Here is a 15322-nt window from a genome sequence, read left to right as displayed (position 1 = left end):
TCTCTCCTGCCTTTGTCCTGTACCTGTGAAGATAAGCTGTTAATTTACATTGTCAGATGAGCGAGACCATGCAGAGAGACCTGTGGCCTTCTATCTTGCAGCTATCTGTTTAGAAACGAAGGATTTGTGTGTGTGTGATTCACTTTGCAAACTTAACTTTTCCCTTTGGCATAGTGAGTTTGTGGTCCTGAGATTTTATTTTCCTTTCACACCTTGACCTGGAGTATAAAAGGATATATATGAAGATGGCCATGTAACGTGTCAATCAGAAATAAAATTGGTCTAATGACATCTTCAGAAAAGCAACACCGTGAAGAAAACTAAAATATTTCACCCCTATATATATATGTGTCTTTGACATATTTTGAGATGGTTGTTCAGAGGGCTTATAGACAGAAGTAGCCCCGCAAATCTGTCTCTAATGGAGAGGATTTACATCTGTAGAGGAAAAAAAAAGTGAAGGAAACAACAGATGCAAACAGCTTTTCTCTGAAGCCCCCACCTTGTCAGTATTTAGAAAAGATTGACTGAGAGTCTGACACCCGGCTGTTCTCTCTGAGGGCTGCTACCTGAGAAGTTTCATCTGCGTAACAGGACTACCTTTGCTAGCCAAATTTCTCTTCGTCTTCTTCCATAACCTGTTCCAAGCCCCTATTCTTTCTGTAAGCTCAAGATGGCATAAAAACATCGATCATCTTGCCTTTCTTTGAATTTTTATGTTTTGAATGACTCTTTTGCACGTGTGCACATAATTTGTATGCCTTTTTTTCCTGTTAATCTGTTTATTTTTATTTTGTTTTATAGACTCAAATTAGCAAATCTTCAGGTTTAAACTTCTCTACAACTGGAGGAATGAATTGGATTCTAATAAGCCAAAGGGTAGAGCTCTACTTCTCATTGATTTACAGAAATAACATTAATTAATGATTGGCTATCCATTGTTAAGCTATAGGGTAAGTGATATGGTGTCCACTGAGGCATTATTTAGAGAAGCTCAACTCTATTTAGAAGAAGCAACTCTAATGTGAATTTTTAGATGTCGTAACAGGTCTGAAGACATTTTTCTTCTTAGAAAGCCTCTTCTTTTCCCCCTATGAGCCAGTGGATCTTTACAACCTTGAATTAAAGGTGATGCATGGGTTTGGAGATTTATTTTTTCCCTAATGTCTACATTTTCATTTAGGAGATATTAATGCTTAAGACAAAAGGAAACTGCTTTGTTAGCTTGCAACAAAGTAGATGAGCTCCAAGAGGGCAGAGAGCAGCCTGAAGGAGGAGAAGGAACAGGGCTTAGAAGGAGGCAACAAAAAAAAATGCAAAAAGCTGACCCCACTGGCGGATGTGCATTATTCACTAGCTTCTGTGAAAAAAGGGTGGCAAAATGCTAAGTTGAAGGATTGTTGGGAAAGGCAATTTCTTCTCATGCTAAGATCAAAAGGTTTCCGTTCTTGATGGTTTAGATTCAGGGCAACAATATTGAAATATTAGGTGGGCTTTAAGTGGATAAGCATCAGAAATGGTAGTAAATGTGCCTGGACTGTTTCTGATTGAGTACTCACCCAAAGGAAACTTCAGATTATAGATTTTCAATAAACACTGGCAAAACTTGATTTGTATCTTATGTACCTGGAAGTTTTACAATTTATTTTTGTTCCCTTTCAATAGTGTATGTTTTTCTTGCTTCTCTTATGTAATGTTGTCATCTGTTCATTCACATAAATAAGTATGTTTACCCATGGCAAGAATCTTCCTTTGCTTCCTTCACTTCATGCCCAGATACAGAGCACTGCCATCAAAAAGAAAAAAAATAAAAAACACCTTTAAACTCTCAATCTTTCTATACCCTGTGGAGGATTTGTGTCTTCTATTTGAACTCTATGTTTTACCATAATATTACATTGTCTTACACATGAATACAGCTATTTAGAAGATTTTACCACCTATGCTTGCTGGCCATATCCAGTGGAATTTCATCATACATACTTTGGTCTGGTCCACATATAAGGCAAAAAATAAATATGGCAAAATTACCCTTGAGAAGTTTCTTAAATTGACAATATAATAGAGTAGATATGACTTTGCATATAGAATCCTACTGTCGACCTAAAGGGAAAAGCCTGAAGCACAAAATGTAATTTGATTAGTTTATTTGAGCCAAAATAAGTATAACTGCCCGGAAGACTCAGACCAGAGTAACCTTTGATTTGAGCTCCACTGGCCATAGTTAAAAGCAGATTTTTAAAGGGGAAAAAATGGGGATGGGGGCAAAGTTTTTATTAGGAATTCTCATTGATTTACAGAAATAACATTAATTAATGATTGGCTATCCATTGTTAAGCTATAGGGCATGTGATATGGTGTCCACTGAGGCATTATTAGGTATTGCTGCATAGCTGTTTGCAGCAATTGCAAGCCATCTCCTTAGATGAATGTGTGCCTCAAAAGAGAGGAAGCAGGGTGTGATTGCTATCTCATTTTATACCTCCCTGGGCCTAATAATTTCAAAAGGCTCACATTCGTCACATAAAAGTTCTTTTCTTTCCTCACTACATAATAATTTTATTCAAAGTAAAGATTGAGGAACACTGAATTCTAAAGAAGGGGAAGACCGAAGTAAGAAAAGCATAGAAGGAAAGACTAAGTGCAGAGAGATGTCTGGATGGTTAAACCATTCTGCCTTTAAGTCAGCAGTCTCATCCCTCTAGTGAATACTGGATAGAGAGAGAATTTTAATGTGCTCCTGCTTTGCTTCAGGGTTTACTCCATCCCGTTTTAATGTTAATCCTCTGTGATGTTATCATATGTCATTTGGCTTCTTTGTTGTTGTGAGACTTAAACATCATGGTGGAGAGCATCTTTGGGACATGGGGGATGGAGGGGAGTGAGTAAAGAACGAGGGTTCTGGTCCCGTGTACAAACAGCCAACCAGAAAGCATCGTGAGACAAACACTTGGCTGACATTTTGAGGATTCTGAATGGGAAATGCCCAGGTGGATTTGGGAAGAGCTGATACAGGGAGGAGCTACAGAAATGACTGGTGCTTGTGTAGAAATCATTTTTCAATCAAGGCATTAAGGGAAATTTAGAGTTTCTTGATTTGCATTGAGTGAATCTAGTCACTGGTTTTATAAAATTTTGTTATCAGAAAACATGTGCTGTAAATATGTAATACATAAAGTAAATTCATTGCCAGCTTCCTATTGTGGTCATTCTTGATATCCCCCTGAAAATTAGGGCTGTTTTATCAGAGGCTGAACTTTTGATAGTTCCCCCCATATCATATTAAACATATTAAAAGGTAACCACAACTCATATCAACTATACTCTTGATGGTAAGTTTCACTCGCGTCCGTGTGAAGAGACCCCCAAATAGGCTTTGTGTGAGCAACAAGGCTGCTTATTTCACCTGGGTGCAGGCGGGCTGAGTCCAAAAAGAGAGTCAGCGAAGGGAGATAAGGGTAGGGCCATTTTATAAGATTTGGGTAAGTAAAGGAAAATTACAGTCAAAGGGGGGTTGTTCTCTGGCAGGCAGGAGTGGGGATCACAAGATGCTCAGTAGGGGAGCTTTTGAGCCAGGATGAGCAAAGAGAAGGAATTTCACAAGATAATGTCATCATTTAAGGCAAGGACCGGCCATTTTCACTTCTTTTGTGGTAGAATGTCATCAGTTAAGGCAGGAACCAGCCATCTGGATGTGTACGTGTAGGTCACAGGGGATATGATGGGTTAGCTTGGGCTCAGAGGCGTGACAGGAAGGATATATTTTCATCTAATATTACTCTTGACTTTTATTTTGCAACTTTTCTTTTGTACTTTCAGTCAATTCATTTTTTCTTTTGCCAGGCCTTTGAAATTCTTCAAGGTCCTAGGCTAGGGGATAAACCCTAATGCTTGGTGGATAAATTTGCCTTTCTGGGAAGAATGCCTCAGTCATTCTGAAGAGTACTGAGGCATTTTGTCCCATTCATTGAACAGAAATAGTGCAAGATCTGTGCTCTACAAAAGCTAACAGCACGAAAGTTGCTCAAGACCCAAAAATTAAGTGTAGGGGGCAAAGAAAAACTTCCCCTTCATCTTCTGAAATTTTGATGAAAAATCAATGGGCAAGAGGCAGATTAATAAGAGAAAAGACATACAAATTTATTAATGTGTACATGAGGGAGAATCACAGTGAGTACACTAACCCCCTAACGGCGTGTAAAAGCTTATATACCATCTTGAAGTTACGTAAAGAATGGGGACTCAGTGCATGGCCCAAAACAAGTTATGATGGTAAATCAGGTTATATGGCAAGACAGGTTAGGGAAGGGAGAGAAAAGGAGGCCTGGCTAGCAACGTTAGTCTCACAGGTAGCAGCCCTCAGAGAAAATAGATGGTAAATATTTCTTTTAGGCCTTTAAAAGTGTCAGACTCTCAGTTAATTTTTCCTAGACTGGACAATGGGGGCTTCAGAGAAAGCCTGGTTGTATCAGTGCAGATTTTTTTTATAGATACAAATCTCCCCCGTGAAAGAAAACTTTGCTGGGCTACTTCTGTTTGCCGGCTCTCTGAACAGCCATCTCACACTATGTCAAAGAAGTGTATTTTTGAGCAAAATATTTTTATTTCCTTCATAAGTCTTCCTCTTCCATATGCATTCAACATAAAAACAAAAAGATCGTTTTAATTGCCTGTGGGTTCTTCCTGTCCACTGCACAGACAGAAACGAATTCACTGAGACCATGATACTGCAGTAAAGAAAGAGTTTAATTAACACAAGGCTGGTCACATGGAAAACCTGGAGTTATTACTCAAATTAGTCTCCCTGAAGTCTTAGAGGTTAGGATTTTTCAAGGGTAGTTAGGTGGGCAGGGGGCTAGGGAATGGGGAATGTTGATTGTTTGGGGTTGCAATGATACAGGTGTGGCAAATGGTTCTCATGTGCTAAGTCAGCCTCCAGGTGGGGGCCACAGGACTGGTTGGGTCCTGAGTGTGTGGGTCTCAGTGGAGTCGGTTGCTAGAATGCAAAAGTCTGAAAAACATCTCAGTCAATTTTCGGTTCTACAATAGTGATATTATCTACAGGAATAATTGGAAAAGTTACAAATCTCTCAGCCTCCAGAACAATAGCTGATTATCATTTAACTACTTCTATATCTTAAGAGAATTCAGCCCCCTCTTGTAGTCCTAACTTTGTGGCCCTTCACTAGTTTTACAAAGGCAGTTTACTTTTGGGAAGGGTTATTATTATCCTTGCTGTAAGTTTAAACTAACTTCCTCCCAAAGTTAGCTTGGTCTATGCCCAGGAATGACCAAAGATAGCTTGGATGTTAGAAGCAAGATGGAGTCAGCTACGTTAGGTTTCTCTTACTGTCATAATTTTGAAAAGGCAGTCTCAATCCCCAACAAAAATGCTGCTTGATGAAACCAATACACATAATTATATTTGCATTATAAGACATATAAATTAAAGTCTTATTTTTCTTAATAGAGTTTTCTTAGCTAGTCTTGGAGGATTAAAGAGGACTTAGTGTGCTTCCAAGAACATGAAAATCTGCAGAGGGACACGTCAGTGTTCAGGTTGTTTGGATGAATTGCAAACACGATTGTTTCCTGTTTCTGCACAGCCTCCATAGTGATTGGGAAATGGTGGTGTGAGATGGAGCCTTGCCTAGAAGGAGAAGAATGTAAGACACTCCCTGACAATTCTGGATGGATGTGCGCAACAGGCAACAAAATTAAGACCACGAGAGTAAGTGCACTTATTTCAAATGTATTTTGCATGTTACAGACTGTACTATTTGAGTTTGTGCTGTGCAAACAGCATCCACAGAAGCTTTGCACAGGAAAGAAGAAAGATTCTCCTGTGACAGAAAGCATTCTTAACTATGTAGATCAGTGTCCATCAATGAATGAGATGTTAGAGATTGAACTTGACTTTTCCACACTGAGCAGTTTAGTGTTTCTGTCACAGACTCATGAATTAAGCTGAGTTTCCAGCCAGAGGGGAGAGGAATTGTGAGGTAATTATTCAGATAATTCATCCAACATCTATAGTGCTCAGAATAATAATCAAATAAAGTTCCTCCCTAATTCATCCAGAAGGTTTGCTGAAAGGGTCTGCATTTAAGTATACCTACAGAAGCTATTTTCTAATGTTCTTTAAAAGAGTTCTGTGATGATCCTTCAGAGAACTGAAAAGGGTTTTGGGGAGTGAATACATCATTCTTTGATTTCTCTGGTTAAATCAGGAGTGATCTTCTAAATAAATAACAACCTTCAGGGTGGGTTAATCCAACCCATCAGAATTGGTGCCCTGATGCTGGAACAGGGCAGAAAGGCCCAGCTAGCTAGATATTAACCCTGTAGTTACTGGACAGCCTTGGAATCCTAAAGGGGCCAGGGGTGGGAGATGCTCCAGATGCTTAAGATACTAATTATATATCCACTAATAACAAAGTATGTCAATTTGACAACAAGTGTGGTCATATGTATGTGTACCAATTGAGTATCAGCCCCATTTCTCTCTCTCTTTGTTTCTCTCTCTCTCCGTGTGTGTGTGGGGGTGGGTGGGTAGGTGTGTGTATGCATGTGTGGGGGTGGGGGTTGTGCATGCCTGTGTGTGTTTTAATTTACGGGTATGTTTTTTGAGAGAGGGAGAGTCTCTGTTGCCCAGGCTGGAGTGAAGTGGTGTGATTATAGCTCACTGCAGCATCTAACTCCTAGCCTCAAGCTATCCTCCTGCTTCAGCCTCCCAAAGCACGGGGATTACAGGACTGATCCACCATACCCAGCCTATGGAGTATTTGTTAAAGCAAGCTCCATCAGTTACAAATCCTAGTATGCTGAAGTTTTATTCTACCAAAGGTCTGATGTATTTGAAAGGATGTCTCTGTTTCCCACCCCTTGTTATTAATCTTGACTTACTCTTTCTTCTCAGCCTCACCTTTTCAATAAATAAAATTGGTTCTTGTGTCTTTGTGATGCAGAAGACAAAACTAATGCTACATAATACTATATAAAACTTATTTTTCACATATAAAATAGGTGAAAACATTTTGTGTATCAAATTTCCTTGCGTTTTTGTACCCCGTTGACCAGTAGTAAATGGCCATACATTTCCGGCTTGCAACCAGGAGGAACCTCTGAAGCACCCTAGCTTGCTAACGTACATCTGTCTGTGCCTGAGTAGCTTAATGTGGATTATCCTGTTTCATTTTAATGAAACACCTGCAAAAGACATTATTCAGAAATGAACCTGGTTCATGCAACTTATCCACAGAAACCATTTTAATTAACTAGTGGAAGGTGGGAAATTAGGTTTCCCTTTAGTTACCTTTTGCCTAAAAATGATTCTTCCCAATAATTTGGAGTTGCCCTCACAAATTGGTTTGTTTTAAGCTATTCTGAATTATGGGCAGTATGATTGGAATCTAACCACCTTTGTTTTAAACACATTACTGATATATTTCCTGCCATATCTCTTTTCTCTGTTCTAAATAACTGATTGCCTTTTATTGAAGGCAAGCCTTACTCTCATGGAGTCTCCAGACCTGAAACACAGCAAAGAAAAATAATTCAGGTCAGGATTTAAATAAGTGAAATTCCAAGAGTACCAAGTAGGAGACTCTTTGGAAGATAGAATATAAGTTAAACAAAACGAGAGCAGAAACATAAATTGTTAATGCTACTTTTTTGAGACCAACGTAACTTTCTTTTATTTGGCCTCTGTAGAGTACATTTTAAAACCATCAGGCATGTTGCAGATGCACCCTAGACATTTTCCAACAACACAGGAGTATCGTGCAGGATCTGATCACAGTAACAGAGACTGGAGCACACCATCTGCTGCCTCCCTGGGTGGGCTGAATTCAACCCAAGCAGTTGAATGGATGAGATCAATAAATTGCCATTGCAGTCGGTTTGAAAGCAGAGGATGTACCTGTTCTGACGTGTACATCCATTTCAAGCAAGGAAATAGGAGGCTACTCTACAGCCATGTGAGCTGCACATCAGTCAGCTGAGAATTCTCAAGTCTGTCCTTAGAAAATGAAAAAGAAGACCCTGGAAAAGCTGTACTTTTTAAACCTTCAGAGGACTCAAATGCTCCTACTGACATACGTCCTCCCTCCCCGCTCATTCTCAGGAAATTTGCAATGAAATAAGCACTTTTAAACACAAAAGGCAGCAATTAAGTCCAGATGATAGATATAGGAACCATCTATTCTGTGTAAATGGTGTGTCAACGCCAGTCCTTAGATCATGTGCTCTGAAAATATATTTTGTATTAATTTTTCTCCTACACCTTATGTATTCTTCTCCATCAGAGCACAAATATGCTTACTCACTTCAAATACTGATTCTAACAATTTAACTTTAAAAATGGTTTAATTCACAGATGTTCTTTAATTATTATGAGTCAAATGTTTTCATCGTTCTGCTGTTATCAATGGGATAAAAAAAACAAAACTACCTCTTTTGTTCTTTTTTGTGTAAGAATAATTCAAAGAGAGTTCACTCAGGATAAAAAAAAAGTTGGAGAAACACACTCAGATTGTTAATAGCAAATGAGAGTTTCTTTCATACTATTATTTTAAAAGTAACTTCAATATAACGACAATCACAGGAAAGTTTCCTGGGACTTCATTCTCTTTCCTATAAAAGACTGTTCCAAACCTTCATCTTTTGTAGGTTACTTCCAAAATAATCATCCTGAACAAAATTCTCTTCGAAATGTGGATAAATAATGTTTCAAAGTCTGATCTAATTTAAAACTTTATGGTATGCATGTTTTAAGGATTGTGAAGAGTAGAAATGTGGTGGTTCATCTAAACTACCAGACACCCTAGAACGTCTGGAGTAGCCCAGGTAACAGGCCACAGTCTAAAGAAAAACCTCAGGAACAATGGATCTGAGTGACATTATTACCCCAGAAGGAAGGAGAAAATATAGGTGGAATTAGGCAAAGGCTTTTCTTTCAGGAGATGTGGAATAACTTTTTAAGAGAGGAAGACTCCTGGCTGCCACCCTATAGAAAGGAAGTATTCACCTTGGGAGGTTTTCCAAGACCCAGCCTGGAGTAGAATAAATCTGGCAACACACACACTTCTGGTGAGAATCTCAGTACATGTGGGTGAAGTTTCATGGCCAAATTATTCCCTGTGTCTGCATGATCATTGCTTCAATTGCTTTATTAAATCGCTTTGTTGGTACTTAGGAGCAAGACTAACCAACCAAAATATTGACTAGAGATTTTATTCTTGCAGTTTTAGACACCTATTTATTTATGTCTTTTCTTTAAACTATATCAAATACATAAGTCTGAAAGTTGTGGAGGCTCTATCCCATGTATTCAGATACATGTCTATACCTTGTATATTCAGGAACAATGGCTTAATTTAGAAAGACAGGCTTCCCCTTAGAGATGTAAAAATGAAAAGTATCTGAGATAGGTCTTACTCAATTTAGAAAGTTTATTTGGCCAAGGTTATGAATGCATGACCTAGAGGTAGGTCTGTGCCCTTCTCCAGAGATGATTTTGAGGGTTTCAATATTTAAAGGGAAAAGCGTGGATATTGGGGAAAGAAGCAAATTTTTAAAGGTGTGGGTAGATAAGAGACAAATGATGGTTGCATTCTTTTGGTCTTTGACCAGCCTTTTACCAAATACACCATTTACATGTGGGAAGGGGGTAGAGGAAGAGCCACTTAGACCTTCATGTAGCTCAGTGAATCTATATTTTTATGTCAGAGGATGCCATCAGATATACATTTGTCTCAGGTGAGCAGAGGGATGACTTAGAGTTCTGTCCTTTGTCCTGCACCTGAAAAAATAAGCTATCAATTTACATTGCCAGGATAAAATTCAACAGAAAGGTTTTAGGGTAAAGATCTGGGATCCACAAGGAATTTCCTTGTGGTAAAATTGTGAGGGAGGTATGTGGCTTTTGAAAAATCTTTGTAGCTATATTATTTAGGAATAAAATGAGAGGCAGGTTTGCCTGACGTCATTCTCAGCTTGAATTTCCCTTTGGCTTAGTGATTTTGGAGTCCCTAGATTTACTTGCCTTTCAAAGACAAAATAAGTTATTTGACAATGATAGAATAATTTCAGCTAAAAACTGAATGTCAGTTATTTGGAGGCAGGAAGAGGAAGAGGAGGAAATGAGGAGAAAACCAGTCCCTGGAAAAGACAAATTAACAGGTTAAAATAGCAGAACATAATCTGGTGTAATATCTTGGGAAGTAGCAAACCATGCTGGATTTGCTTCATTCCAGTACGTGAACGTCTCTCAGACTAGTGAGAAAATCAACAGTACACAATGTAAAGTCAAGTTTTATTCCGTAAAACAAGGAGGTAGAAGACCCCAGATTGCACAATTAACCACGATAGCCATCTTGTCAAATCAGTGTTTTCTGTAACTGGCCCAACACAAATCCACCTGCCTAACTCTAAAATCCGTAAATGGACTTCTACCTCTAGCCTCAGAACACTCAACTTCTAAAACTATAAAGAAGAGATAATAAAAAATGCCATATTTCCTAGAACTCTAGAGTAGAGGCTTCAACTCTATTAGAATTTTTATTTATGCTTGAAGCTAATGGTTCTCTGTACATGTGTCCCTTTGAATATTTGAGCCTTTGAGACCCTATTCAAGTGGATTAAAAGACAACTACAGCAACAGAAATGTAATCTGGATTGCCCTTGAACACTGTGTCATTGAGTGCAACAGTTTCTCACCTTGCACAGGAACAGTTTCTCATCTGTGTGTTCCTACACAGATATGGTCTAACCTTGGCAATGACCTCACCTCATGCCAGCCCTCTACATCTTACAACAGGCCAACTTCACAAGACCACGGAATAACTTACTCCGTTCAAATTCTCATCAGATAGACACAGGACTGATTGCATAACATGCAAGGCCAGGTGCAAAATGAAAGTGCAGGGCCCTTGTTTAAAAATTATTAATACTCTCAAGATGGCAACAGAAGAACATTAAACCAAGTAGGAGGCTCTTTCTAGGATAGGGCCTTGTGCAACTTCATAGGTCACATGCCTAGGAAACCAATCTTGGATAGGCATTGCTCCAGGAGTCTCAGTCCTCAGGAGTGACATCATTAATTTATTGCATTGATAAAAATACAGTGGCCTATCAATATGCTTTGATCACCATTTGAAAATGACGGCTCTAAACTTTGAGATTTTTGACTTCAGATCACCTGAAAAAAAGCAACAACCTAAAGATTCAAGGCGTCCTCGTTTTCTACGTAATCACATTTCTTTGTGCCCTCATTTTGCACTGTTCTCCCTGAAATGTCTGTCTTTCTTTGGTTTCAGATTCACCCAAGAACCTAACAGAAGCATTTGTGGTAGCAAAGGAAAACCAACCCTCTGGAAAATACATTTTGAGAATCTCAAACATCTCACATATATACAAGCCAAGTGGATTTCTTACTTGCACTTTGACTGGCTACCAGATAATCACAGTGCATTTACTGTGTGTAACGAAATATCCTACAGTGAGAAGACGCAGCGTTTTGGCAACACCATGGAAAGTGGGCTTAAAAAAGGGTTTTCTCAGTGAAGTTTTTGGGCATCGTGAAGAACGATCAACTATCTTCTAATTTGAATCTATAGTTACTTTGTACCATTTGAAATATATGTATATATATATATATAATATTTTGAAATATTATCTATTCTCTTCAAGAAATGAACAGTACCACAGTTTGAGACGGCTGGTGTACCCCTTTGAGTTTTGGATGTTTTGTCTGTTTTGCTTTGTTTTCTTAGTCATTTCTTTTCCTAACGGCAAGGAAGACATGTGCCCTTTTGAGAATTCAAGATGGCACTGACACAGGAAGGCCAGCTACAGGTGGACTCCTGGAATTTGAGGCATCATAATGATACTGAATCAAGAACTTCCTTCTGCTTCTACCAGATGGCCCAAGGAAGCACATCGTCCTGTTTTATTGCTTTCTACCGTGTGCAATATTAGCATGCAAGCTTGGCTTACATAATCATACTTTATATTCAATTGATATATAATAACCGTTCTAACCTCTTCCAGGAAAATATTTTTAGAACTACTAGCTTTTCCACATATAAGAAAATGAGGATTCTTAAGGGAGCCATTCCACCATGCTATAAAGACTCTGGCAGAGTTATGGGTAGGATATGGATCCCTACATGAATAAGTCCTGTAAATACAATGTCTTAGGGCTTTGTATAGCTGTCCTAGACTGCAGAAATGTCCTCTGATTAAATCCAAAGTCTGGCATCGTTAACTACATAGTGCTGTAGCAACAAGTCTTATCATGGCATCTCTTTCTATGTTTGGTTTGCTTTTTCCAAGAGTATTCAGATCTCCTCTTGTGAGATAGGAAGGCTATGAAAACAATTAGATTTCAGGATGATCTATGTGACCAAATGTTGGACAGCCCTATTAAAGTGGTAAACAATTTCTTTCTAAACCTACTTGTCTTCTTTATTTTGCCATTTATTTTTACTGAATCAACCTTAACCAAATCCAGAGAATGCCCTGCTCAGAGACTCATAGTCAGCCAGAACTTCTCCCATAAGGTCTTTGTTTCCATTGTAGCTACTATTTCCAATGTTAATATTTTGAAAATCAGAAATCCATTACTATAACTGCACTGTCCTCAGTCAGCAAGCCGAAATGTCAGATCCCATTACTGGGCTTTCGTCGTGGTTACTGGAGTAATAGATATGGGGCTAACCCCACCAAAAAATGATCTTCTTCTTTTTTTGAGAGTTACTCAGCTAATGTTTATAAGAAGGAAATAACTACTTAAGTTCTAGTTTTCCTGGAGATAGCATAATCATACTTTCCATTCCAGTCATCTTGTAAGTGTATCCCTTTTTCTGCAAAATATATTCTCTGGAATAAATATTGTTATGGCTTCTTATTAGGTTAGTAGCACATTGGGTCCCATAGTCTCAACTTTTAAATTTAAGTCTCAGGTCAAATTCAGAGGCTCCCCCATCTCTACCAAGATAGCCTGAAGTCTGATTGAACATACAAACACTCTAACCAGATAAACTGATTCTGCATCTTGAAGGCCTATAAAAGCATCCAGAGACAGAAATAGAATCCTGACTGCAAAATCTAGGCTTCTCAAATGCTTTCACAAAATATTTGCCAGAAGGTAGCACAAAGTTCACACCAGAAAATAAAAATATTTTGAATTTATGATCCAGATGCAAAATGTGAAGGAAAAAACTTCTATAATCAAATATATTTGGGAAAGTTTTTTAAACAAAATAGAGATATTTACTGGGGGAATTGTCAGAGACTTTAATAAACCAAAAGGCACTGTGTGTCTTTAAGAAAGACTAGAGGAGGGGAAGTCAAGTAAGAAACCTCTAGCTGGTCACATGGCTAATGGAGCACACATGCCCTGCATAATGGGAAACTAAGAAATTGCTTCTATGTGAGGATTTAATGACTGCAGTGTTACATCTTCACTTTTTCAAAAGAACCAGAAATCTAGATTTTACATAAAAGTTTCTATCATGCCTAAAGTGAGATGAACTAATTCGACGTTTTAAACGATGCCAGCATTAGTATTGCCCCAAATTCTCTGAACATGTGGACTTTACTATTAGTGTTCCCTAGGATACTCTTTTAAAAGCATTGATCCTAAATGAAAATCCAATGTGAAGAAAGAAGGCTATTCTCTTTTGTATGGCCTCATACATGCAGACACTTCTCATAACTCCCAAGATATCATGGTCACAGCTTTTCCTTTTCTGTAACCAGAGCCTTTAAGTCAATGAAGGGGCTGGTCTAGAGGTCCACCTCTGTTCATTCATTTCCCATCGGTCAATTCATGCTAGTCTTTCATGAAAAGACCTGGAGAAAAAAATCACAACAGAATCAGGAAACCATCCAATAAGACAGTGCAAATATTTGTAAATGTCGTCAAATTCAATTTGGATTTATCCAAGTCCCTTACACAAATGTGTGAACCATCAAATTGTGTTTAAATTTAACTTGCTCCAGTTTGGGGAATTCAGTAGCTACCATCTGCCTATTGAATCTGCACATTTATGGTGTAAAAACTTATATCACGTATTTCTGGTAATAAAGAGCTCAGTGTGGTATGACTAATATTGATTTTGAGCTTGTGCATCCAGGACGATGAATAATGTTATAACATAACTGAGTAAATGCAAAGAATTTTATCCAGAGCCCTTCTCTTAGTAAAAAAGTGAAAATGTAGCTTATTTCATAAGATGAAGATTTTCAAATAGTGTAAATCTTATTTGTTCACATTTTGGGGTGATTAGATTAATCTATTAATGGACTAGGCAAGCACATTGAGAAGTTTACTACTTGGCTTTTTTCCATTGTAGAATGATGAAGAATGTTTTCACCAAGACAGAATTCAACATGTTTTTTCGATCAAATTGAGTATAACTTTCACAAAGCAATACAGTAGTTTTATAGTACAGTATATTACGTCACCTTGCCATTGTCACTGATACGGTAAGTTATGGAAGGCATAAAAATTGTTTATCTGAGGAGATCCACCACATTCTTCACCTGCACGGGGCATACACTGCTTCCCTGGGAGGTTAAATATCATGTCATAATATGGCTTTTTCTTTTAATTAAGCTTGACAACCCCACTTCAAAAGCTATTAGAGTTTGCTTGACAAAGAAGTGTGTCATGTCTTTTTGTGAGCTGTCTACCTGCTAAATAAAAGACAGCGTGTTTAGTGAATTGTAGGGCTCGAGCCATCTCCAGCTAGTTTATAAATACAAGGAAACATGATAAAAGGCACTACTGTGGAATGTGAGAACTCAGGACTAGTGGGAGCAGTAATGGAATCTAATTTCATACTACCCATGGGAATAATACAAAAGTGATGAAATAGAATCAGGTTCACACTTTAAATTAAAGATGAGGCCACTAATTGTACATACACGCCTCTTACTATATCCCCTATTAAAGGTTTAGAGATTTGAGGTTGAATAGGTCAGGATTTTTTTTCCTTGTAAAAGAGCTCAGGGCATATCAATGGATGTCATGACATGCTCACATCATTGGTCCACAAGTGGCTCTCATTTGTTTATTTACTTAGGTAGTTTGCTTCATTTTCAAAAAGTTTAAGCTCTCATTCTGGTAGCTAGTTACATCATTAAAAGAAATAATAATTGGTTACCAAATATGAAAGCCAGGATCCCAGCCCTAACTGACTTTGATATACCAGGCAATGTTTGTCTAGCCCTGATTCCCACCTGCTTAGAGATGCTATAACCCAAGAATAGGCTGACATGCTATGAAGAAAACTTGCAGCCAAATTTCCCATAA

General features: G+C 38.2%; 1 protein-coding gene across 2 annotated transcripts in view; it reads left to right on the top strand.

The window, feature by feature from the left end:
* The window catches only part of TAFA1 (TAFA chemokine like family member 1), a 542330-nt gene extending 529876 nt beyond the window's left edge, over window positions 1-12454 (top strand). For both annotated transcript variants that reach the window (XM_055259744.1, XM_055259746.2), the window contains exons 4-5: window positions 5607-5731; window positions 11319-12454. In XM_055259744.1, the coding sequence (XP_055115719.1) occupies window positions 5607-5731; window positions 11319-11336 (143 nt within the window). In that variant the 3' untranslated portion in view covers window positions 11337-12454. The remainder of the gene's footprint in view (window positions 1-5606; window positions 5732-11318) is intronic.
* Window positions 12455-15322: the final 2868 nt, after the last annotated feature.

This window comes from Symphalangus syndactylus, chromosome 21 (genome assembly GCF_028878055.3).
Source record: "Symphalangus syndactylus isolate Jambi chromosome 21, NHGRI_mSymSyn1-v2.1_pri, whole genome shotgun sequence".
Classification (NCBI taxonomy): domain Eukaryota; kingdom Metazoa; phylum Chordata; class Mammalia; order Primates; family Hylobatidae; genus Symphalangus; species Symphalangus syndactylus.
The sequence above is the reverse complement of the archived record's forward strand: the minus strand, read 5'-3'. Positions and strand labels throughout refer to the sequence as shown.